The sequence below is a fragment of the Alosa pseudoharengus genome, unplaced genomic scaffold (assembly GCF_046254945.1).
Source record: "Alosa pseudoharengus isolate Yale_2024_CS ecotype anadromous, Long Island Sound unplaced genomic scaffold, YU_APseudo_1.1 YU_APseudo_1.1_scf_1, whole genome shotgun sequence".
Lineage (NCBI taxonomy): Eukaryota > Metazoa > Chordata > Actinopteri > Clupeiformes > Clupeidae > Alosa > Alosa pseudoharengus.
Window position 1 is genome coordinate 58534959 of NW_027468564.1, and position 26850 is coordinate 58561808.

General features: G+C 40.6%; 2 protein-coding genes across 2 annotated transcripts; one reads left to right on the forward strand and one right to left on the reverse strand.

The window, feature by feature from the left end:
* Positions 1-1267: 1267 nt before the first annotated feature.
* smdt1b (single-pass membrane protein with aspartate-rich tail 1b) lies at positions 1268-4988 on the forward strand. The gene is made up of 3 exons (XM_076295620.1): positions 1268-1451; positions 1704-1845; positions 4678-4988. The coding sequence occupies exons 1-2, from the start codon at positions 1308-1310 to the stop codon at positions 1839-1841; spliced, it is 282 nt and encodes a 93-aa protein (XP_076151735.1). The 5' UTR covers positions 1268-1307; the 3' UTR covers positions 1842-1845; positions 4678-4988.
* On the reverse strand, positions 4898-26535 carry triobpa (TRIO and F-actin binding protein a). The gene is made up of 15 exons (XM_076281242.1): positions 26493-26535; positions 24954-26223; positions 24162-24330; positions 23900-23965; positions 19917-19973; positions 19235-19303; positions 10706-10795; positions 10434-10537; positions 9230-9617; positions 8807-9131; positions 8605-8698; positions 7877-8033; positions 6266-6385; positions 5420-5506; positions 4898-5329 (listed from the first exon to the last, which is right to left on the reverse strand). Exons 1-15 carry the CDS (start codon positions 26533-26535, stop codon positions 5174-5176), a joined length of 3195 nt encoding a protein of 1064 aa, XP_076137357.1. The 3' UTR covers positions 4898-5173.
* Positions 26536-26850: the final 315 nt, after the last annotated feature.

Sequence of the window (26850 nt, forward strand, 5' to 3'; positions counted from 1 at the left end):
TGCAAAAACTCCTTAACATTATGGACAGCACCTCACATGCATGAACTACTGTTCAAACAACAGTGTTTTCAGCTGGAGGCTGCCTCAACTTCACTGCAATAAGGACTGCTGTAGAAAATCATTTCTGCCCACTCTATAACAATGTACTTCCCTTTGTGTCATGAGAGGAGAGTCATATTCTGAGAGACAATGCACAGTTGACAGTTTACAATCAGTTACACAGAGACTTCATATCACGATTGTATTGATTTTTATGTAGGCTATGTGTGTGATATGTTAATATCAATTGCTGTTGTAACTCCATGAAATCCCTTTGGGAATGAATAAAGTAATCTATCTATCTACTCTTGTGTTTCGGTTCCTCTTCATTGCAACAATAATAGAGTATCATAGTAAATGCTAATGTTGTGTTTAGGGCTAGTGCTGATGTGTTTATATGATCAAAGAGAGACAGGTGACAGGCCCATATATTGTTGATCAGCCTGGTTGCCTGGTGGAAGAAACTGTTACTGAGTCTGCAGGTCTGAGCCTTGAGACTGTGATACCACATGCCAGACAGCAGAAGTAAACATGCTATGATTGCGGTGGCTGGGGTCTTTAATAATTCTATAGGCTTTACTGATGCACTGTCTGTTGTACAAGTCATGGATAGGGACGGGTTGACATCCATTGATACCCTGTGTGCACGTGTCAGCACTTTGCGGTTGATGGCAGTGCAACTCCCGTCGCAGAGATGCCACCAGTTAGGATAGTCTATAACACCTTGTCTGAGGAAGAGGTGTTGTTATGCTTTTTCTACACATGGTGGGAGTCCCACATAAGGTCCTTCGTGATGTAAATATACCAGGGAACATAGATATATATAGGCTATGTTTGGAACGTTGATCAAGGATGATTACGTCAATCAAGCATCTAATGTGGGCTGTCAGTGTTTATTTTTTTGTAGCCAGATTGTAATGAAGGATCTGATTACATGTTTTTTTTTTATTTAATGTATGTATATTTGAATGCAATGTACTGGTCAATTGTAATATACATATCTCAGGCGACCGCAAGCTACTGATTCATTGCTGAGATTCATTTTGGAATTTAATCACCCTTCTAAAAGTGAATTGGGTTATATATTACCCAATATTATATATTGGGTTATATATTATATATATAAACATTTTGGTTTTGCTAAAAAGTATGCTGAGCCCAAATTAATTCCACCAGTCCGGATTTCGACTCCTCCCCCTAAGTGAACCTTTTTCTCCCTGCATATCGTCATAACTGCTTCCGCTCTCCGCTTGACCACAGTCTCAAGTATGGCGTCTACTGTCAGTCGATTCAGCCGCTTCTTTCTAAAGAAAAACAGTGGGTTTGGAGCCCACAGAAGTGGGGGAACAACGACAATAATGGTGTCTAATATTTCTTCCACGTCAGGTGGCATTTTACCCAAACCGGAGAAGGTAGGTTGAGTGGTCGGGTCGTTTCATTTGGGTGTAATGGCGAAGGTTTTGGAAAATGAAGGCGTAGCTACAAATGATAGAGAGTGCCTTGATCAAATCAGAAATGAGAGTCTACTGAAGGAGTGCCTTAGCAGCCATTCCTGTTAGTGTTTATGTATACCAAATGTTCAATGCGGAAATGTAGGCCTGTCACTAACAACAAAATATGCCGTAGGCAAGACGACGTCTTAATCTTATCCAAATTCTCCCTAGGTTCCCTTTGGTTTGATACGCATGACAGCAGTGGTTCTGCCTTTCCTGTATGTGGGCACTTTGATAAGCAAGAATTTCGCCGCTCTGCTGGAAGAACACGATATTTTTGTCCCTTCAGATGATGACGACGACGACTGATGTGGTAAGTGGTTTTGAGGTTGAGGTGTATGTTTTTAACATCGTAACTGGTGTTTTGTTTGTTTGTTAGAGAAACCCTATCCATTGTGTGTGTGTGTGTGTTCATCAGAATAAGGTGTAAAAATGTGTCAGTTTGCATAATTCATAATGTAACCATATTTGTATTTTGATTGGGTCTCTAAACAGAGTGGTAGATGACATTTTAAATATTAATATTATTTATTCATTTAATTTTTTTGACAGTTCTGGAAGTAGGAAAAGTTCAAAAGTATGAAGCTATTACACGTCACATGTCATATTTTGAAGCCTTCGAAATTGGACATGAGGTCTCTAAGATAAAACAGAGTGTTAAGACTATTGCTTTCTACCCAACTCCCATTGTCCTTTAGCATGGAGATTGCATACATAACTCATTGCGAAAGTCTATCTAAACACTATATTAGGTAATCGAAATGGCTACACTCAAATAGCCTATCATGCTTAAAAGAGCATGCATTTCTATATATTGCTCAAGGGCAATTCCATTCAAAGGTCATCCTTACCATGGAAAAAAAAGTTGTGCATACGCAAATAGAACTGTCTATATTTTATTGTTTGTAACTGATCTGATTGAATTTGATGGAGAATGACACTCTTTTTACATCATAAATATGGTGTGCAACCATACAGAAACAACATATTTCACATGGTAATATTATACATATTTCAAACGTGGATAAATGGACCCAATGTTCAAACAAATTGTGTCATTTGACAAATTCCAGATTGACAATGGAATGGTAGAGTAATGTCTATGCTCAGCTTGCCTTTAAGAGCACAACTCCTTACATTTGTAAGGGTTTTGTTTTTAAGTCAGCAAGTTCCATGGCCATGTCACATCCATAACGTTTTATAGGAAAAGTTTATGCTACACATACAGTGTTGATGCGACAATGTCCATAGTGTCTGTGCAAAGCTGATTTATATCAATGTAAAGTGTGATGACCAAATTGTGCCCCTTTCTTACTTTTAAAACCTTTAATGGTGCGTTATGGATGTGACGTTATGGATGTTACATAATGTGAATTTACAAGACTGGGGACTTTATTATACCTCAAAGCCGATAAAACGTCTGTTCTGGTGGCATGTCAGTTTCAACGCATTTCAACTTAGTGTTTACAATTGACATTTCAAAGATTATTAGGTTGATCAAAACCACAGGGAGGCCTTGCCTAACCATTATCAAAACAAACATAATATTAAAATACCTCCAGTGATTAGCCTAGCCATAGCCTATTTTCAAGTGGCCTAATACCGAAAATCTGAGCGATTATCTTCCTGTAACTGTCATACTAATGTTGTACAGTAACTGGATTATCGTGTTAGCTGGTGAAGATGGCTGACTTTGCAGCTGGAGTTAACATAGCAACCTCCTTCTGTTGCAGATCTGTTCAGCCTGCCGTTCTGCTTAACACAGTTCAATTTTAAATGTGACGCGATATGACAGCATTTGAAGTGTCAGGTCCTCTGTAGCTAATACCCACAGAGTAACATGAGTAAGGGCAGCAATAAACTAGATGTACCGCATAGTGGTACAAAATATGACCGCCTCTCAGTCCTGCATATTCTCTTCGCAAAAATAAATCACGCTTCTCAATTTGTCTCCATTTCCTACTCCTGCAACTCATGTGCATGTAAATGTGTGCATATGTGAGTTTGCTTTTGTTTATAAGAGTGTGTGTGTGTGTGTCTGTGTGTGTGCATGTGCGTATGCGTGCCTGTGTTTGTGTGTTTATGTGTGTGTGTGCGTGTGTGTTTGCATGCCCACATGCATATTATGCGTGCCTGTGTGTGTGTGTTTATGTATCTGCATTCATGTGGGTGGGTGTTTGTGCATGTGTGTGTGTGTGTGTGTGTGTACTTGCCTGTCTGTATGTGTTTATGTGTGTGTGTGTGCTTGCCTGTCTGTATGTGTGCGACTGTGCGTGTGTGCGTGTGTGTGTGTGTGCATGTGCGTGTGTGCACGTGCGCGTGCATGTACTTTATGTGTGCAAATCACAAATGAGTGGGTATGGGTTAGGTTCATGCGGGCTCTTGAGACTAACATACCATAAATATTTTGTCATCTTGGGTGCAACGGTTCAGGTAGGGCTAGTTATTTAGGGGAGTGGCCACCAAGTTTCATGTTCCCTGGTGTTTCAGTAACCTGGGAATCACTGACCAAAATTGATGACAGTAAAAAAAAAAAAAGAAAATTCTGTTGTCCTGATTCTTCCTGTGGATCTTAGTGGGCACTGAGGAAGCAATAATTTCATCGCTAGTTTTTCATGATTACTATTTCAATTGTTTCATATCAAAATTCACTACTTAATTATGTGTTTTATGTAGTTTGTCGAGGACTGGTTCAGACACGTCACATCCATAACGTGAAACCGTCACATCCATAACGCCAGTTTTTCCTACATAATGCATTACGAAAATTATGCATAGTTTCAAAAACACACTTTTTGTGTTCATTCAAGTCTCCTTCATGGTACATATATCATAGTTTCGGCAGTTTCCTTCAAAATTCACAGAGTTTGTAGAAAACCTGTAATCTCTCACAAAAGTGTGTCCATTTCATGTCACATCCATAACGCTGATAAAATGCCTTGTATTCTTATGATGAAATTGATTATATGAAATTTGAGGATTTCTCAGTATTCAGAGGACAGAGGTTGCATTAAAAGTTATGCAAATTAATTCACTGATACTAATTTTGCCCCCACTCTAAGGCATTTTGTTTACCAATATGAGTCCAATTGTCACATCCATAACGCTGGAACTGCCCTTAACACATTATTCTTTAACTTGACAGGTTTATTCTCATCATGGCTCTTACCGAAAACCAGAGGCAAGGGAGACGATGACCCCATGATCAAAGCCATATAACCTGATGTTTGCTATGTGCATTCTTCCATTACTCCGTTCTCAGAAGCGCACAAAACTGTTTACATTTGAAATCGAGTGAGGTAGCTGTTGCCTCCTTACTCCTGTTTGCATGCTCATCTCTACACTAAGCAAAGGACATGGAGGCGTTTCTAAATTATAACTTTATTGTTTCCTGTTAAAGAAGATGACTATGTCTCTGAGTCCATTCTCTTTTCAAAATAAAATTCCTTCAACTGATCACTATGTGCAAAGGAGCGGTATAATTTAAATCTTAATCATTAAAATCAAAAAGCTTTTGTTTTCTTATTCATACCACATTGCTAACTAACACATAGCTTGTCATCATTTTGAAAATAATTTGACAAAAGAGCTTGCATTTGACCGTATGGTAAAACACTGTAGTTGGAGACTGGTGTCCAGGGCTACGTGCTGCTGCTCATGTGCTGTTGCTCCTGCACTGCCGCTATAGTGAGATTCAGGTGCTCCCTCAGACAGCCCAGCTCCCGCTCACTGGCTCCTCTCACCCGGCTCAGCTCCACGTACACCTCCTTAAAGCGCTCACACACAGACTGCTTCTCCTACAGCACAAGAAACAAGATTTGACTTTGCACAGACATGTCCTGTACATGATTTGGTACACACTGAGTAATGGCACATAGAGCACATACCTTCATCAGAGAGACTACTTCATTTCTGAGACAGCTGATCTCCTTCTGCAGATACATGATCTCATTGTCTTTTGCTCGTAATAGCACCTGAAAAAACATAATCAATCCATATCTTTGTGTAGACTTTGACCACTAGGGGGCAGTATAATGCAAAATGGTCCTCATGCAGTACAGAATGTACATCTGTGGGCAGGACACAGACAGTTGGAAAATGTCAGGTGCAGTTAACACAGAATAGTGGAAAATGATCAAATAACATTTTCGGCATTGAAAGTCACAGTTAGTCTCTTCTGACGGTAACATTCTCTATTCATATAAATGCCAGTCTGTGGTCTGAATATCCAGATATATCAATTGTTTGGCATGCTAATTTATCTATAAGGTAATAAGATGTTTATTACTACATTTTTTCTGTACTCATGCAGGTTAATAACATTCAGAATTGGTGTTTATGTAAACATGTATAAATGGAGGGAACATCATTTTATTTTTAGCTATTGTTTGATCTGTGGTCTGTATTTTTTCTTTTTTTACAAATGTTATTGCAAAATTCTAAGTGATGAGAGAGTGTGCTCATCCAGATCAAGCTGGACTGAAGTACTGGACACAGGTTATCGTTATAGTATACAGAAACAAAGAGGATGAATGATGAAGTAGGCCTATACTACTGGACACAGGTTAGTATACAGAAACAAAGAGGATGAATGATGAAGTACTGGACACAGGTTAGTATACAGAAACAAAAAGGATGAATGTCCTAATCCTGGAGTTTGTGCTCCATAACAAAAAACTCCCCCCAATAAAACCCCTCAAGTCATATTGTTCCATGCATTGAACACAAATTACCTCCATGTCAGAGGAGCTATGGTCGTGACTTCCATAGAAAATCAACTGTGACTGTGACCTTTGACCTGTGATGAAGGCACGCATGAGGGTGATTTCTTCGGTCAGCCGAGACTGCAGTTCCTGCAAGAACACAGTAAGGTGAAAAATTGAACGGTATACCGAAAAACAGAACTTAGCCTGTGCACCCGTGCAGTGAGACAGGATGTGGTGGTGTAACCACATGTGCCGTGTGTGAAGTTTTAGGAAGCTTTCCTGCTGACACAGTATCAGTGGACAGTGAACGGATTACTGAAGAGTGGGCTACTATCAGGACTAATATATTTAAGCTAGAATCAGAAAGTTGCAATGTTGCTTGTTGAATGTTAAGACCTTTACATTTACAATCAACGGCACAACACTTATCAGCTATCAGCATTTATTTTAGCTGTGTGCAGGTAAGGGATAAAAGACAACATGGCGTTCAGGTAGCAGATAACAATGCACCTGGTGTTAGGTGGTAATACAACAACAACACAGTGGAGTGGCCACTGCAACTAGGGGGCAGCCGTGGCCCACTGGTTAGCACTCTGGACCTGTAACCGGAGGGTTGCCGGTTCGAGCCCCGACCAGTAGGCCACGGTTGAAGTGCGTTTGAGCAAGGCACCTAACCCCTCACTGCTCCCCGAGCGCCGCTGTTGAGAGAGAAAGATGCAGGCAGCTTACTGCGCTGGGATTAGTGTTTGCTTCACTTCACTGTGTGCTGAGTGTGTTTCACTAATTCATGGATTGGGATAAATGCAGAGACCAAATTTCCCTCACGGGATCAAAAGAGTATATATACATATACTTATACTATACCTCAAATTACATACTTACTTTCTGCCACCTGAATGCCAGGAATTATGTTATCCTCCTTCAACCAGTTGCACCCTTGCAATAGGTTAAGTTTCAGTTATAATTACCGTTTTGACCTCCAAACAAATAAAGTAACATTGTTTGCCACTTGAGTCCATCACATAATACTGAGCTGCCTGCAACAACAGCAGTGCTCAAGGAGCAGTGAGGGGTTAGGTGCCTTGCTCAAGGGCACTTCAGCCGTGCCTACTAGTCGGGGTTCGAACCAGCAACTCTCTGGTAACAAGTCTGAAGCGCTAACCAGTAGGCCACGACTGCCCACAATAATGTGATAGTATCACCTAGTGTGCCATATTTGGGCATAAGCCTTTGCTTTCTTGATCTTCCTACGAGAATGGTTTTCACAAATGTATATTACTGTGGTCCATTTCTGTTGTGTTGGGGGTTTGATTCTGCAACAGGCAACAGTGCCTAGTTATCATCGAACAAGGAAATTCACTATTAGAGTGAAACTTCATTTGAGTGACACATGCAGATTCAATACACAAACCCACACAGACTGAGTATCCCAAGCTATTTTAAAAAGTAACAGTAAATCAAAGCAACATCACACTAGCAACAACACAAGTTCACACATTAAATAACAACAATAGAAATGAACCTTGACCTTGAGGTTTCAATGTCAGAGTTGGAATTGAACCAATAGGCAATTTAAGATGATGGAGTATAAGTGTGTCTTCCCCAAACCCCTAACACTTGCTCCATCTGTATTTGTACCTGGTTTTCTTTCCTGAGGTGCTCTATGACTGTCTGGTGCTCCATCTCTGAGTAGGTGTCTCTACTGCTCTCCTGTATGCGGCTGAGCTCCAGACACTTGTCTGAGTACCTCTCAGACAGCCCATCCAGCTCCACCTGCAGCTCACCTGCCTCACACCTGGGGAAGGGGGGAGCAGAGCCAGCGGGGGGGGGGGGGGTGGGCAGCAGTGGGTCAGAATGCACTGCTGGTACAGAGGTCAGTGGTAGAAACATCCAGCAACATGTCAACTGAGGTATGGAGGGAGGGAGGTATGAGGTATGGAGGGAGGGAGGTAATGTGGAAGGGGTGAGGAAGGAGGCTTTAGCTGTCAGGATAGCACTTGATGTTGCTATACTCTTTTGTCACAAATGGAAATACGTTAAGATTAATGATGCTGCATGATAAATAATTTACTTTGTACTTTCACCCTTTCCTAACATAATGTTTGCTATTCTATGAGCAGCTTGTTGTTTATAAACATGGTAATATGTATGTAACAATGATTTATTAATATAACGTCTTTCACTGACCATAAATGATCAGATACTGATGTGATCATCTGGAAACAAAGGACCAGTAAGCTGTATTCGTTTGACCTTCTGTGTCACACAGCACATTTAAGTCTAGTCAATATGATTAGCTGCTCTAATTCTGAAAACCCAAATCCTGTGAGTGTTGTTGAGAGTGTAGGATGTCTCTCAGAACTCACAACGGCTTCCTGCTCTCTGTTAGAGCCTCTCTTCCCACCAAACCTTTGGCTTTCTCCAGCTCCTCCTGATGGGCCTTCCTTAAAGCCTCCATAGCTGAAAAACAGTACAAATATCTAAAAATTGATTGTAACACTCAAGAAAAATGGAGCTTGCGAGATGAAAACAATTCTCCAATCTTGTGTGTGCGAAAACTGTTCTCACTCTTGGCGGCAGCTTGAGCTTCCTTCATCAAGAGGCGCTCCTTCTCCTTCTGCAGCTCCTCTATCCGTCTCTCATGGTCCCTCTGTGCCGCCTCCAGGCTCTCTTTATAGAGCTGCTCCAGTGCTCTCAGCCGCGGGACACATGGGGCAGTGGGGCCGCACGGGCCCCCCACACCAGCACTCGGGCCCCCCACACCAGCACATGGGCCCCCAACACCAGCACATGGGCCCCCAACACCAGCACTCAGGCCCCCCACACCAGCACTCGGGCTACCTTCTGTTTGTCCAGAGCGTAAAACTTCTCTTCTTTGTCTCGGTGACAAAACCTGTAGCAAGCAAAACATTGTATTGAAAATGCTATTGTTTCTGTTAGAAACAATTCAGATAATTTCACTAAGTGTGTCATTGCTAGTGATAGCCCTACCTCTCCCTCATTACTGGAGTCAAGGTTTGGAGAACCATCCAGACAAAGGGACTTCATCTCTCCAAATGGCAGCCTCTCAAAAACTTCCCATTTCCTGTCAATGTCTTTGGTTTTTCCAACAATATTCTCTGCTAATTGCTCTGTTGCTTGGGATGTCCCCTTTTTAAGTTCAATTGTGTCCCATCTGGTGCTCACCCCATCAATGCACAGAACACCTTCCTGGAACCACCTGGTTCGATCCTCCAATCTCCTCTCCTGATCACGATCACGTCCCTCCCCTGCCTCTCTCTGATTAGTCAGTGGAGCTCTCACTAGATTTGACTCATCCTGATCAACATCTAGGGAATTGGCCTTGGAGCCCACGATCTCAGATCTGGAGCCATGGCATCTAAAATGTGGTAGATAATGTTCAGATGGAGGGTCACAGATCATGGATATTTCCTTGTCTTTCATTCACTGCTAGAAGCAGAGCTGTCATTTATTTATGCCACAAGAACCTGTACAATTATGAGTTACTCTTCATTTCCAGAAAATAAACCAGTGTACACTTGAAGATAAGGTTGTATGTTCATAGTAGAACTCTATAAAATAAAAATCAATCAAAATATTTTAACACAATATTATTAAATACAGAATAATATAAAAAGAATATTATCCGTAATTAATTTAGGTATGATACATCATGTACGCAATGTTAAGATAGTACAATCTGAATGGCCTAAAAAACAAACAAAAAAAAGAATAAAAAAAAAAACAGACCACTTCTCACACAGATCTCTGTTTCTTGAGGGATAATTTTTTTGTTTGTTTCGATTTTTCACATCTCTGTTTCTCAAGGTCAATGAGTATTGTTGGTACGGGGAAAAAAACGAAAAAACCATCTGCGCTACCTAGCTTGAGTTGCTGCAGTCAACAGCTAGAGAAACCAGGCAGCTAGTGCTCCACTCTGAGGGCATGATTTTAAAGATTTGTTTGTACCGACAGTACTTGTGACCTTGAGAAACACAGATCTACCGGTATGTGAAAAATCCTTTAAGGTGAAATGTACTGTACTTGTTAGTAGGCCTATAGAAAAATCTGATACGGTCATTTGAAAGGGTAAATCCATATGAGATGACCATGTCTGTGCACCATCTTCATAACACACAGCATGATCACCTGAGTTTCTGTGAGTTTGTGCCTGTTAAACATGAGAAAGACTTACTGATCCGGAAGGTTGTCTGAAAAAATATTCCTTCTTAAAATCTCAACCCAGCTCCTCCTGATTCTGGAAGTCATGGCAGACAAAGTGATCACAGACTCTTGGGTCTGAAAAACAAAGACAAAGAAATTGATCACATAAAAACATGAGATTAGCACAGTGTATGTGACAACTCTCTTGTTCAGGTGAAAAATGTAAAACAAATTATTGTCACAGTTATTTATTTGATACACTACAACATGATTTGTAGGACAGATTTTCAAACCTCTACTTACATGAACCTGAAATCCATAGTTCTTCTCCACGTCACACTCAACAATATCTGCACAAGAACCTACGTCAATCTCTCCTTCCAGTTCATCTCTCTGGAAATGATAAACACAATTCAGAGATAATAAGTTAACTTCTGAACAAAGCCATTGTTTCCAATTCATCAGGAAACAATAAGTAATAAATATAGCCGCAAGTGGCAATGGCGGGCCCGAGCACCTCCGGTCCGCAACCCGTGACATTTCGGAATCGGAAGCACTGACGCGGTGCATTTGTGAAATGTACATATTTGATGCGTGTGCTATTTGTTGTTGTTATTTTCTGACACATTTTCTTGCTTGGCCAGGTGGGGGATGCTATGCTAGGCATGGGTATTACACATGTGAATATCATCAGAATATTGATATCCAATATTTTATAAAGTTTGAGATCAAACAGTTAAGGCATTGCCCATTTCTGGCACATTTCTCGCTTGGCGTGGTGGTGGTGCTATGACAGGCAAGCCCATTGGATGGATATCATCATAATCATAATATATATTAACCTGTTAAGTTTCAGACCATTCATTCAAAGCATAGAACTTTTCTGGCACATTTCATGCTTGACCAGATGGTGGCGCTATGCTAGCCATCTGAATGACATATGTGCACATCATCACAATAATGATTTCCAATATTGTATACCTACTCGGTTTCAAATAAATCAGTTAAGGTATTGCCCATTCTGACACATTTCCTGTTTGGCCAGGTGGTGGCGCTATGCCAGGCAGGCCAATAGGGTTTCTGATTATTCTCATAATCATAATATCTATGAACCTGAGAAGTTTCAGACTGTGCATTCAATGCACTTTGACTTTATGACACATTTCCTGTTTATGTGCAAGATATTAAAATCACAAAATATTACAACATATCAAAAATCCCTTCACAATTTAACATCAGCGTCATCTTGCCATCATATTTGCCAAATTTCACATGAATCTGTCAAACCGTCTAGAAAAAGTACGTTCAAATTAGGGCTGTCAATCGATTAAAAAAATAATCTAATTAATTACATACTCTTTGATTAATTAATCTAAATTAATCGCATATATACATTTTTGCTGTGAAAGTATTTTAAATATTGAAATTCAAATGAATCATTGAATAATCAGCATTAGTGACATTAAAGTTCAGAGACTCTTTTATTATTATTTTCACTGTTCAAATAATTGCCATAATAATCTATGATATGACCTAATATGCTGAGGAAATAAATTCAAAAGTGCTTCGGGAAGAAGTTTTTTTCACATACACGGCATTTCAGGCCACAGATATAATCTAGGGGACACAATGAAAATAAATTAACACTCCCCTCAATGTCAACACTTATTTATTTGCATTGATGTGCGACTATAGAGTTGATGAACTCCGGTGATATGCAAATTCCTTGCTGCAGGCATTGCAGAGGACTTTATTTTCAACACTTTATTTTTATGAACACCATCAGGCCGTTTTTAAAAAGTAAATGTTCCAATCAATGATCCAGGCAGCACGTTTTCTTCTCTCTCCTTCATTTTACAGTCTAATTTTTACTGACTAGAACAGCTCAGGGTCAAAGGTCATACATAATCGATTAATCTGCACAAATTTTTTTAATCAGTTATTTTTTCTCAAATTAATTAATCAAAATTAATTAGTTATTTTGACAGCCCTAGTTCAAATCTATCATGTGACATCAGTGTTCTTGTCATGCTTTTTGTTGCCAGTGGGGGGCGCTATGCCAAATATGGATTATGGGCTTGTGAATATTGTCATTACCATGGTATTCAATAACCTGTGAAATTTAAAACATTTCAAGCCATGCATGGTGAATTAAGACACATTTATTGTTTATGTGGAAGGGTATTACAATTCATAGTTTCGCCATTTCATCAAATTACAACATATCAAAAAAAGCTTTACAATTTAGAATCAGAAGCATATTGGCATCATGTATACCAACTTTGTCATGAATCGGATCAACCATCTAGGGCAGGGGTGGGCAAACTTTTTGGCTCAAGGGCCACATTGGGTTTTGAAAATTGGCCGGCGGGCCGCACAACAACCCCCCCCCCCCCCCCACCCCACACACACATAAAAAAAATTGTTTATTGTACATTTTTTATAGCCTATAATTTAGTATGAAAAGTATTTCTTTTAAAATATTAATTGCTTAAACATACTGCTAATTTTATGCTGTTTAATGTATAAATTGTGCACTGTCGCTTTAAGACAGTCGCTTTAATTCACGTTTATTTCTCAATGATCTTCTGCCTGCTCCGCTATGGCTAGTGCTGTACCTACCGCTGGGCCTCACGTTTTTTAAATGGTCAGTAGTGGGAACTATACTATTGACTTCATGATTTCCTTTTAAAAGATTCTTATAAGAAGGAGATATCAACTAGAAATGCAATTCCAAGGAATTACCAGTGCATGAAAATGCTAAAGTTGTGATGTAAAATATCATGTATAGTTAAAACAGATAATACAGAGATGGTTACTACGGTGATGCTAGGATAGACATGGTGGTTGCATAGCTTAATAAAAGTTAATAGTCTAAAAGTAGACTGTTTAAAAGCTGAATGTAGATAGTTTAAAAGTTGTTGATAGACAGTAGATAGTTTAAAAGTTGTTGATAGACAGCTAGCTTAATAGATAGTTTAATGATAGTTTAAAAGTAGACCGTTTAAAAGTTGAAGGTAAATAGTTTAAAAGTTGTTGACAGACTGGAAGTTGAATGAATGTTGATATTCAAATAGTTTAATGGCTGTGTATAGGTAGATATTTGATGATAACTGAAAGTTGGAATGGCTCTAATGTTTGCTAGCAGTTATGCTAAGATTTTTAACTATGCTAACCATGCTACTTAGCTAATGTTTTATAGCAGTGCTAGCAATGCTAACCTGTTAACCATGCTACTTAGCTAACGTTTTCTAGCAGTTTAATGAATGTTGATATTCAAATAGTTTAATGGCTGTGTATAGGTAGATATTTGACGATAACTGAAAGTTGGAACGGCTCTAATGTTTGCTAGCAGTTATGCTAAGATTTAATTCTGCTAACCATGCTACTTAGCTAATGTTTTATAGCAGTGCTAGCAATGCTAACATGCTAACCATGTTACTTAGCTAACTTAACTAACATTTTCTAGCAGTTTTGCTAAACATGCTAACTATGCTAGCAATGTTAGCATGCTAAGTATGTTAACCATGTTACTTAGCTAACTTAGCTAATCATTTTAGCAGTTATGCTAACTAGCATGCTAACATGCTAATTATGTTAACCATGTTACTTAGCTAACCTAGCTAATCATTTTTAGCAGTTTTGCTAAAAATGCTAACTAGCATGCTAACTATGTTAACCATGGGTGTGTTCCAAACGGGTAAAGTTGCTGCCTTTTAAGATATCAAACTGGGGAGCAAGGAAGCAAGTGCGGTTCGAAACCGAAAAAACAAATTCTGCTGCCTTTTAAGATATCTTAGAATTCCCAAATAACGGTCATTTTTGAAGGCAGCATCGATGCACACTTCATGCTCCCTCCTACCCATAATCCCTTGCGGCAACGTCTGAAACAGCTGTGAAAGGTAAACAAACATGGCGGATGACATCGGTAATGGCTGCTGAATCTGTTTAAAATGTCATTTGTGTGACCTTATTTTGCTTAGATTTGTAGATTACAGATTAGAAATAAACAATTTACTATCTGATTATGGCATTGTTGTAACCATTAATAGCGTCTGGTCTGATATATCTGCCGGCCGTAACTATGTTAACCATGTTACTTAGCTAACTTAGCTAATCATTTTTAGCAGTTATGCTAACTATGCTAACTAGCATGCTAACATGCTAACTATGCTAACCATGTTACTTAGCTAACCTAGCTAATCATTTTTAGCAGTTTTGCTAAAAATGCTAACTAGCATGCTAACATGCTAGCATGCTAACTATGCTAACCATGTGACTTAGCTAACCTAGCTAATCATTTTTAGCAGTTTTGTTAAAAATGTTAACAATGCTAACATGCTAACTTTGTTAACCATGCTAACTAGCTACAGTGGGTAGGAGTCATAGTTGATGAAAAGTGTTGACATAGTTGATGACAAGTTAAAAGTTGTTGATAGACAGCTAGTGAATGTATATAGTTTAAAAGTTTAAAAGTTGAATGTAGATAGTTTAAAAGTTGTTGATAGACAGCTAGTTTAATAGATAGATAGTTTAATGATAGTTTAAAAGTAGACCGTTTAAAAGTTGAATGTAAAAAGTTCAGTAGTTTAATGGGTTACATTGTTTAACAGTGGATTATTGTCAGGGTTGGGTAGTAACGTATTACATGTAATCCGGATTACGTAATCAGATTACAAAAATCAGGTAACTATAATCAGCCCAGATTACAATAAAAAAATTGTGTAATCAGATTACAGTTACATTGTTGGGGATTACCTGATTACATTTTATCATGCAAACAATACAACTTTTTTATGATAGCCTAGCTATCTTTTAATTTGACAAGCGGTTCATTCGGATGTTCACTGTTTAGACTTTTTAAAGATATAGTTAAGAACAAAATTATTCATACTCCTGGCAAATATTGGGCCCTATCATGACATTCTAAAGTGCATCGTCACTCGTCAAAAGTCTATTCAAATTTAGTAGGATGTCCAGTTCACATTGGGAGGGGTTTCGCTATCAAAAGTGGAGTGCATGGCGTAACAAGGTGTTCCTAGGTCTTTTAATCAGTCATATGGGTGTTTGGGGCGTAACATCATTTTAAACCAATGAGAATGACATTTGTCATTCCCTTTAACGGCGCAACGCGCGATATGTCAAATAAATGCATCGGTATTTTGGCATTCAAAGACGCATTTGAAGGAGGCTGCTTGCGAGACCGTATAGAATAGTCATTCTTAAACCATGCTTTACTAAAACCTAGCATAGCCTTCACGCATTTGCACTCGTCTATTTTGAACTCATTGGCAAAGTGAAACTAACTTCACCAAGGAGTCAGTCAACGACAAGACAGTTATATGCAGTTACTTTCACTATTGACTGACAATGGGTTACCACCGAAAACATAGGCTGGAAAAAGCAACACTTACCCTAATATTGCTCAAATGACTGAATAAAACAACATTTATCCTGCAGAGGAGTTGCTTATATCTCATGACAGTGCGTCTTCAGCTGTGCTCCATACGTGTCTCTCGCCGTCATTACCAATTTGCAAATGATGGTGAATAACTACTCATTATGAGATGTACAGTATTTCGTAATATCTTTGTTCTAATTATGTTTCCCATTGTAATCGTTCAATTTGTAATGCTTTGCATGGACGTGCGCTGGTGTGCGTTCATGAATGATAGAAGGATGGTGCGTGCACCTGCCAATATGACATGCGCTCTTAAAATAGCATATGAACAACTCGCCATTGACTTCTGACCAGGTTTAGGTGGTGTATGATAGCGATTTTTAGACAACGCGCTAGGCCCCTCCCTAGGTTGTTAATTGCCACACCCCTGGGCGCAATGCTTAAAAAATAAACGTGCAAAATACCGAATTCAAATTTGAGCGGGTGAATAACGAGTATTACGCCATGCGCTGGTGACCCAAAATACAGCCCATTGATTTTTCTCTTGACCAATATGTTTGTTCTTACTTAAAATTACACTTGCACATGCCAAAAGGTTGCAAAACAATGTGGTAAAAACATGGAATCAAAAAAAGTGTTTTTATCTTTTTTTACATTTTTATGAAAAATTGCGTGTTCAAAAGTTATTCATACCCTTTTTAAACAATCACTGGAAACATCTTTATTTACCACCACAGCTCTCAAAATGATTCATATAATACCCACCAAGCCTCTTCATGTCTCCACAATGATTGTAGACTGCACCTTTTTAGCAGCAATCTGGGTTTTGAGGCAGGAACAATTATTTGCCATCACTTTGGCCTTGTGCTAACTTTTTTGACGGATTGAGGTCTGCTCTAAAATGTTGATATTGTTCTCTGTTAACTATTTATTGCCTTGTTTGGCTGTACAGTATGTTTTGGACCATTGTGTGGTTTAATGTTCAAATGCTGCCTTTTGGGGCAGCCATGGCCAACTGGTTAGGGCTTCGGCCTTTGGGCTTGCCGGTTCGACTTCACTAGTTCACTGACTGGGATAAATGCAGAGACCAAATGTCCCTCATGGGATAACAAGATATACTTACTTACTAACTGACATAGGCTACTATTGGGGCAGGTCTCTCGGCACACTGCCTAATCTTTTCCCCCTAATCTTAGCCTCTTGTTTTAGTGTTACCGTTTACTTTGAGAAAGTCACCAGGTCCCCCTGGTTGAAAAACATCCCAAAATAATAATTTTCTCACCCCCACAATTGAAACGGACATGGTGTCATTTGGGTTTAATGCTTCCCTTTTTTATGCCAATCTCAGGCCATGTCCCTGGGTCAAAAAAATCCAGAGAAAGCTAAATTATTTGTCCAGGTGTGCCCTTATAAAGGTTAAGCTGAGTTGTGAATGTTTGGAGAAGAGTGAGAAAAATAGAATGAGAATTCTTTCACCAATTCTGTGATGGTGTCTTTTACTTAATGGGCATATTTATTGAAGTAATCTAAAAGTAATCCTGAAGTAATCAGATTACGTTACATGTTTTTGGTAATCCAACTGATTACGTTACTGATTACAAAAATTGCCATGTAATTTGTCGTCAGTAATGGATTACATTTCAAAGTAATCTGACCCAACCCTGATTATTGTAGTGAGGACTTTTATTTTGAAACAGTTTTGGGCAGAGGAAACAGTTGAATAGGATGTGTAGTCTTAATTGACCCAGATTGTATGCTTAAAGCCTGAGGCTGCAGGTGGCCTGAACACCTGCCATAGGATTCTAATTGCTTAATGGCCGTATTATGATGTAATAATCGGCAATGTTTTTTAAAAAGTTTTTCTTTAATAGTTTAAAAAGTATAAAAGTTTCAAAGTTGAAAAGTCATACCAACCCGATCTGTTTGAAGACCTACGTTACAAAGTTTGAACGAAGTTTCTAAGTTAAACTGTTCAAGAGAAATTGCGTACGGAAAAAGTGGTAAGTGGAATAATAATAAGAAGTTGTTATCAACATTGACAAGCCAGCTGGAACCTGCGGCTCTCTCTCCCTCTCTAAGAGTTACTAACTAAGAGTTAACTTAGTTTAACATGATGCTATCTCTATTTAACATGATGTTTTGACATTGACATTGTAAACGTTCTCTAAGAAGAGTGAAAAGCAGTTTGCAGTAAAGCTAACCAACGTCGTCTCTATCGCAGGAAAAAAAATAGCGAGCAGCCTGATAACCAAATGAAATGCTCGGCGGGCCGGATGAAAGTGCTTGGCGGGCCAGATCCGGCCCGCGGGCCGCAGTTTGCCCACCTCTGATCTAGGAGGAGTACGTTAAAATTGATCATGTCCACAACACACAAAATCTCAATTACCTCACTTCCTGTGGGCGTGGCTAATACAAAAGTTGTTTGTTTGTTTTTTAGATACACCCCCCAAATTTGGTGTGTGTATCTAAAACTATATGCCAACCACAAGTCACAGTGACATAAGGGGGCGCTATGGAGTTCTTAGGCAACGCCCGGTGCCAAGCTTTTATCCCTGTCTATTCACTGTATCACTTGATGTGTGTGCCAAATTCCATGCGTTTTCACCCATGGGAAGCACCTCTTTTGGCATCATGATTCATCACATATTTCATCACATATTAGTCTGCAAAAATCCCAAATATCTCACTTCCTGTTGGGCGTGGCTAATGCATTGTACAAAGGAAAGTTGTTCATCTTGGGGAGATACAGACACCCACCAAATTTGGTGTGTGTAGCTGAAAGTATATGCCGGCCACGGGATCAGTCACCTAAGGGGGCGTAAGGGGGCGCTAGCGAGTCCCTGGGCCATGCCCAGGGGCCAAGCTTTTTTACCTAGCTGCTTTGTGTGACACCTGATGTGTGTGTCAAATTTCAAGACTTTTCGATTATGTTAACCACCTCAAAATATATGCCAACCACGAGATCAGTCACCTAAGGGGGCGCTAGCGAGTGCCTGGGCCACGCCCGGGGTCAAGCTCTTATACCTAACTGCGATGTGTGACACCTGACGTGTGTGCCAAATTTCAAGAGTTTTCGACCATGTTGACCACCTCAAAAACAGGAAAGCAAAAAAGTAGAATAACAATAATAATACTCAATAATAATAATAATAATAATCCTTACAAAAACAATAGGGCCTTGCGCCCTTCGGTGCTCGGGCCCTAATAATAATAATCCTTACAAAAACAATAGGGCCTTGCGCCCTTCGGTGCTCGGGCCCTAATAATAATAATCTTTACAAAAATAATAGGGCTTCGCACCTCTCGGGCCCTAATTATGCCAATGTTAGCCAAAAATCAACTTCAAGAACTGCTTTGATAAGACATAACTGAGATGTGGGTTTATAACAACAGTTAGTAGGCTAATATCTGTATATTTGGTCATATCTTACCTCCTCTGCCTGAGAGTCTCTGTAATATTTCAGCCTTGAGTTGGCCAAAACAAACCAGTATTTTCTCCACTGCAAATATAGACAGATTTATCACAACCATGTAGCAGCATGCCTCTGATAACTCAAAAGTCGGCCTTCAACTCTAGCAAACAAAATTCCAGAAATACTCAAATTGATTTTTTTTTTTTTTGCAATACCCCTAGGTATGCTCTAATTTGCAGGCTGTGTTTGTTGATAATGGTGTTTCTAAATAGTTGAAAGGTAGTCTATATCTTACCAAAGTCGTGCTATGTTTTTTGTCCACCAGGTGAGCAATAAACATAATAACACAGGCACTAAAATGTTTTATCTGAAAGCTGCGTTAAGGTATACCTAAGAGTGGTCCAAACCAACCTTATGAAAGTCCAGGGCTCAGCGTTAACTTTTTTAAAAGTGGTAAAAGTGGTTGCCAGCTTGGCAACCAGGCATGAGGTTTTGGTTGCCAAAGCCAACCAAATCTGGTTGCCAATTGTAACAATTTGGTATAGCCAAGGGAAACTGGGCGATTAATGTTGAGCCCTCAAGACATATGTTTCGAAATGTTAAGTTAGGTGTACCTAATGACACAGTGTTAAGAAGGCTTTGGGAAACACAGCTCTGGGGTTTTAGTCTCATAATGTAAGCCATGACTTGAACAACTTACCTCTTCATCATCATCCAGCCTGAATATCCAACCCTTTTTGAAATTTAGAATATTCAGCTGCAACAAAAACAGAAAATTATGGAGTTAATAACTAGGTCTATTTTTAAGTGACGGATAGGTTTTCCATGTACATCTCTCTCATCTAGGCCAGGACTACATGCTGTAGGATAGGTGCAACATTCTGTGCTGCAACATACATGTCTTGAAATATCAATTATTTCCACCCAGATAACAAAAGGTCAGTGGACCACTGTCTGCCCAGTGGGGATAGAGCTGTCAGTCTGTTTATTAATTTAACAGATGTGTTTATCCAAAGCAATTACAAAATGAGGAATAACATTCAAGCTACAATGCAAAGGATTGTTAGGTAACAACACATTCTACTACAGTAAATACCACTATCAGAAGATGAAGGAGGAGAGGGAAGAAGGAGGGGAGAGAAGAAAAGAAGTGCATGGTAAGGGCTGATTCAGACTGCCTGCGTGGTGTGAACGTGGCGTGTCTGTTGCGTCTCAGTTGCGTGGTGGCTGCGTGGCGTTTTCTGTCTTTCCACACCAGAAACGTGTGTGACGCTGCGCTGCAGCAGCCCCTCTGCCTATTAAAACATCTATTCACTTTCTCTTTTGAATGGAAACGCTTCCAACACGCTTGCGTGTCGCGTGAAAAAAAAAAGTCAATCCTATTTCTAGCATGCACGTGTTTTGAGACATGCGTGTCACGCAGGAAGTGTGCAAGGTCCAACCTGTTAACATGGGAGCTGAAATGAAAACGGACACGCCACGCAGCTGACACGCTCTCAGCCAGTCTGAATCAGCCCTAAGTGCATGTTAGATGTGTTGGGTTGTTAGGAGAGGAGGTCCTCGCTGAGGAGTTGGATCTTCAAGAGCTTCTTGAAGATAGACAGGGACGCCCCTGCCCTGGTAGCACTTGGTGGTTTGTTCCACCAATGGGGAACAACAAGTGAAATAGTCTGGATTGCTATGTGTGTAGGGGCAGCAGTGCCAGACTACATTTCCTGGAGGAACGCAAAGGCTGAAGGGTAACATAAGCCTTGATGAGAGCATTTAAGTAAGTGGGAGCAGACCCAGCAATCACTAGGCAATCGTTAATGACTTGAATTTGATGCAGACGGCAAAGGGTAGCCAGTGAAGCTCAATGAACAGTGGTGTAATGTGTGGGGTGTAATGTGTGCCCTTTTTGGTTGATTGAGAACCAGACATGCTGCTGGGTTCTGGACCATCTGTAGCGGTTTCACCGCAGAAGCCAGGAGGCCCGTTAGAAGAGCACTAATAGCAGTCAAGGCGAGAGATATATGGTCTGTACCAAGAGCTCAGTGGCGTGTTGGGTAAGGTACCAAGAGCTCAGTGAGTGTTGGGTAAGGTACCGAGAGCTCAGTGGCATGTTGGGTAAGGTACCAAGAGCTCAGTGGTGTGTTGGGTAAGGTACCAAGAGCTCAGTGGTGTGTTGGGTAAGGTACGGTGTTGGTACGGCCTGATTTTTCTTATAATGAATAGCGTGAAGCCGCACGACAGGGTGAAGGGAATGCACTTGGAAGGCTCCATTGGGAGATGCTTCCAGTCATTGCATCCTTATGGCCTTCCGCTTCATGTTAATTTTGTAATCATGGACCACCCTAACCAATCGCATTGAACAGTATAGGGTCTCTAAAGTTACTTCCTACTTCGCCACTAACCTTGCAAGTTGATAATAAATCGCATTGGCAGTAAGGAAGCAATGTGTTTACGTTTGATGTATACATTTACACATTCTTCTTGCTCAGGCCTGGCGGCAATTCTTTGATGTTTGCTGGTGTTGCTACAGTCGTGTTGCCTTGTCTAGCTCTAGCACTTCTGCCACTGATTACAAACTGTTCTATGCAACATCATCTGCCCGCCCACTGCCCACTGATTGGTCCACCATCCTGGTAGTCGAGCGAATGCAAAAGCGAACAGGGTGTCCATACTGTAATCTCAGTGAGAAAATGAACTGACTGACAGGTGGGTGGAGCCAGCAGCCAGGTAACCTCCATTCTGCCACTTGCTTTCAAAACACTTTTTTCTTTCTTCACCTTATTCATTTTCACCAACGATGTTACCAATAGCCTACATAACGTGTTTCATTAGGCAAGTCAATGTTAATAATCTTAATAACATCTAACAGTGAACCAATATGCAGATTTTATCTGTCCATTTAGACACTTCACTTCCAATTCAGTGGAAGTGAGGTGAAGTGGTTTTTAATGCATCACCAGCACTTGCATGGATGAACACTTTGGAGGTATTACAATAAGAAAAACATCTGACCCATCTGACTAGCACAAAGTGTCACAAAGTTGTGTTTGTTTTTAAGATGAATCATTGAAATGGAATCTACTTATATGGATGATTTAGGGTTATGTTCGAATTATGTAAATGTGATCTATTTACATGGATGATTTAGGGAGATGCTCGAATGATGGGTGAACATGTTTGATATGCTTCCTCTTTTGGCAGTGCATTTACTCCAGTAGCAACCAGCCAAATTTTTTTCAAGCAAATTCAATAACCTTAGTCTTCCATGCCACAGTGTAACAATATATCAGTATCCCCCTACAACCCAGTGACTACTATGGTCTTTCTCTACCATTGAATATTTATTTTGTCCACATGCAGTTCTGCTTCCGAAGGTATGATGTGCACAAGATATCTATCCCAATTCATTCTGTGACTCAGAATTATGAATAAGTTATATACTGAAGGTTTGATGTTCACAAACCCTCAGTCTACTACATTCAGTGAGTTAGCTGGTTACAGATCACAGTATTAAGGGAAGGCCTAGGCTGCTTGAATATATCGGACCTTTAAAGACCTGATGTGCACACAAACACCTGTATGCATATCATAGGCCTTCCCTTGATACATTCTTGGAAACAATACATTTTGAACTTAAGCAAATTGCTGTCTATGATAAATGAAACAGTCTTTGCTTAGCTTTTGTTTTTGTTTTGAAATTTGCCAACTCACAGAATGTATGACCCAAAGTCCTTATGCATTCAGTAGCCTAGTGTATGATAATTAATTTCGCATTCAACAAAACGTGAATACGTGCGTACGCACAAAACCTTGCTTTGGACTAAATACAAATTAAATGACAGGAAATAAACATCATAGTAGCATAATTCGGATTCCCATGCTACTGAAGTAGATATGTTGGGATGAACAATGATTTTCCGTTTTTCTGTAGACTATAGGCAAGAGGGTACATAGAATATTAATGCATAGCCTTAGCCTAGGAGCACAGAATGTTGTCTACAAAACACTTGGCGCCCCATATGCAGTTTGCCGTTTGTGTGTTAACTTCCATCATAATGCGCCAACATTTACAAAACACAACACAACCGTCGTGCAAAACATGAGACTGAAAGTATTATGCAGCAGGCCAAAATAGAATAGACTAGGCAGACTTACCGACATGTTGAGAGAATATGATGTCCGGCGGACAATTTGCAAAAAGAAGAAAGTTATCTTAACCTCACATTCTGCAAACATGCATAGTGGCTTCGCTGTCATCAGCAGTTCACACCATACGCCCAGCTATCGCCGAGGTCAGCAATACAAACACTTCACATCACAGCATAAGTGGTAAATTCTTGAACCCAACACTTTTTTAAACCAAGTAGACTTTAGGCTACTTGAAAGTAGGCTAGTGTGAATAAGTTAGACACAAACATTGCATCATACATCCGACCTATGAAGCTACAAAGTAGTCTGCACTGTCTCTGGCACTCTCATTTCCGTGAAATTGCTTGAGGACGACAGTAGGCTACCGCCTAACGGTTTTAACCCATATCTAGAAGAAGGCCTAAGGGTGCGTATTAGATGCGGTTGGCCCTGAAGCAATCTAATTCACATGACTTAACCAATTTTTGCACAATGAGTCACTTGAGATAAAACAGTCACAAGTGTGAACAAATGTTATGTAGCCGCCTATAGGCCTAATGTTACCTGTGCGGGTTGTATGAAATGTTCCTGATGATGAGAATCACACTCTCCAGCTGCACTGGTCAATCTCTGTTATAAATGAAATACAAAGGAAAACCCAACAATATTGAAATTGTCAAGGTACTGTAACTTCCACTTTCCTAAGACCAGCTCTAGATTGCCACCTTGTGATTTCACTTTGCCAGTTCACATAATGTTACTTTAGATTCCCAGTGGTTCAGACGCTTTGTGGGTTTTGTGTCCATCTGATGAAAGCAGGTCTTACTGTTTCGGCATGTGATGATGTGAGCTTGGTCTCGGGTTGTTTCCCAGCGTATCTCTGTTGATGCTTGCGCTCCCTCTCCCTACGGTCTCTTCCTCGCTCCCTTCCTCTGCCTCTCTCTTCAGAGTCCCTGTGTTCAGTGGAGTTGTAGCCATCCGGCATGCCAGAAGACCTGAAAGCATCACAAAGGTGAGGCAACATAGATCATATCAAGAGATGTTGTTGAATTTTAGCATTCTACCATTATTATGAATTTCAATCATTTTTTTTCTTGATATTGTAACCTAGGTTACTCTTTGCTCTCAATGCTTCACTGTATTTGTTCTTTACAAAGGCAACAACAGCAATGGAAAGCGCTTTTAATGAAGAGAATCTTCAAGCAAAAGAAAGAGGGGATGGGTGACTTAGGGAGGGAGGAGGGGAAGGAATGGACAGACGAGAGGAAAGAGAGATGACAGAAAACAAAAACAGAAGAAGGCAGCCTACTTAACACACTCGTTTTTGCCCAGTTTAAATATGAGTAACCAGTTGGAGTCTCTTCAGTGAAATACTGGTATTACTATTAAGGGGATTGCAATAATGGGATTTGATCTAGACTCGTAATCTAGTCTAATAAAGTAGTTCAATAAAGGGTTCATTATTATTTATTCCTTTTTAGCTATATTATCTAGATCAGAGAAGGACATTTGCGAGAAATGTCTGTGTGCATCAGATCAGATTAGAGGCCCTCATCAGCAGCATCAGACATGTAAGGCCTATCACTAGTTGTCATAACAGCTCTCTGCTCGTCCACACCTGGAGGGCTGGTGTTGGTAGTCCCTCTGTGGGCTCTGACTCTGGGGTCTCCTCCTGACCATCTCTCCATTCTCCTCCCCCTCTTCATATAGCCTGGTTCGAGGAATATCAGCTATGATCACATAATCCTCAAAAGTCATTGGAGGAGAGGTACTCCTATCAGGTCGTCTCGTTTCATCTGATGAAGATAAAATGAGAGCCTCCAAACCCCGTCGGATAGTACTCCTGCTCCTGTCTGTGTTGTTTTTGTCTGCATTTGGGAGCTCTCTGTGTGTCATGGACACATCTCTGTGTGCTTGTTGTTTTGAGCTGTGTCTGTTTGGTGAAGGACTCAGTGAATGTTGTGGCGAGGCAGAGCTGAGGAGGGAGTGAGTGGAACCGTGACTTGAGTCAGACTGCTCTGGGTGAACTTTTGAATATCTGTCTGACATGCTCTGTGGGTATGTCTTCCTGCTGTCAGATCCATGGTTAGTGTGGGCAGCAGTTCTGTTAGACATCTGTGCACCACTGTCCCTTCTTCTGCGAGGAGAGGAGGCTCCACTGTTATGAACACTGTTTCTTCTACTGTGATGACTATTGGAACCACTGTTATTACTGTTACTACCATTAAAATGACCATTGTTGTAATAACCATCCATCTCAGTGTTTTGCCAGGTGTTTTGCTGAGATCCTGTGGAAGTAGCTATAGATGTTAGATTATTGTACAACTTCTCGGAGTCTAAACTATGCCTCTGGGAACTCTGACAAGGGCTCCTGTTCCGGGTGCTCCTGCCTGAAGAACTAGCCGGTCGCTTCTGGGTCGGTAAGGCAACCGAGTCCTGTCTGTCAGATGGACTACAGTTCCCAGACCGGCGATGGAAAGTACCATGGGACACAGCTTGGCTTCGAGAGGTGGAGCCCCTCCGACGTGACAAACTCCGAGATTCCCCCCAGCGGGACGGAGAAGCATAACATGAGCGTGGATTTGGAGAACTCGGACATGTCTGTGATGGGCTGTCAGAATGTCGGAAGTTGGAGTATGTCATCCGCCGCTGGGGTGAGCACCCGCTGGTGAACTCCATGTGTCTCCTGTGAGACGGCAGGCCCAGGTGCTGGTTGCGGAATGGGATGGCATCCTTGGGCGCTGGGTTGTGGTTGCTGGGCAGAGGGTGGCCTCGTTCATAGTGCCGGCGGGGCGGTGGGGAACCGCCATCTTCTGCACTCGATTGCCCCCGAGTGAGAGAGCAATGGGAGCGACGCACAGGCTCTGGGTCCCTGTTACCAAGTGCTTCTGAGGATTTAAGTCAAGAGATAGAAGTAAAACACTGACACACAAACTCATCAGTGCCACATATGTCAAGATAATCCTACAGAATATATTGATTACAGAGAGGGCCATTCCTGTACTCTTCAGTGCCACATATGTCAAGATAATCCTACAGAATATATTGATTACAGAGAGGGCCATTCCTGTACTCTTCAGTGCCACATATGCCAAGATAATCCTACAGAATATATTGATTACAGAGAGGGCCATTCCTGTACGGATTGTCCTCTTACCTGTGTTTTGAGATCTGTTAGGAGAGGGGTCAAATCCAGTCATCGCCAGTCCTGCTATTCAGAGCTTAATTCCCGGGCTAAGAGTTTGTGCTGTGTACCTGGAGATCTGACAGTTGAAACAGAGAGAAGGCAAACATGGTGAAGGTGAAGTTAAGTGAAGTGAAGGTGATGTCATCACTGTCATGAGCTCCCCATCTCAATTTTGTAGATTGGTGGAACATGACACATTCTGACCGGTAGCATACATAATTTACTCACTCAAAGTGCATGATTCGACTTTTCGCCCGTGAATGTGAATAGTTTCTATCTTACATAAAGTTCATACTTCTTTTTCTTCCAGTACGTTAAATGATAAGAC

Bases quoted from the DNA above. Each gene is read 5' to 3' on its own strand.
- smdt1b (XM_076295620.1), top strand. From the start codon at position 1,308: ATGGCGTCTACTGTCAGTCGATTCAGCCGCTTCTTTCTAAAGAAAAAC. The intron at 1,452-1,703 runs GTAGGTTGAGTG...AATTCTCCCTAG, and splicing joins TTTTACCCAAACCGGAGAAG to GTTCCCTTTGGTTTGATACG.
- triobpa (XM_076281242.1), bottom strand. From the start codon at position 26,535: ATGACTGGATTTGACCCCTCTCCTAACAGATCTCAAAACACAG. The intron at 24,331-24,953 runs GTGTGGACGAGC...TGATGCTTTCAG, and splicing joins TACCAACACCAGCCCTCCAG to GTCTTCTGGCATGCCGGATG. The intron at 5,330-5,419 runs GTATGTGCTCTA...CTTGTGCTGTAG, and splicing joins AAGTAGTCTCTCTGATGAAG to GAGAAGCAGTCTGTGTGTGA.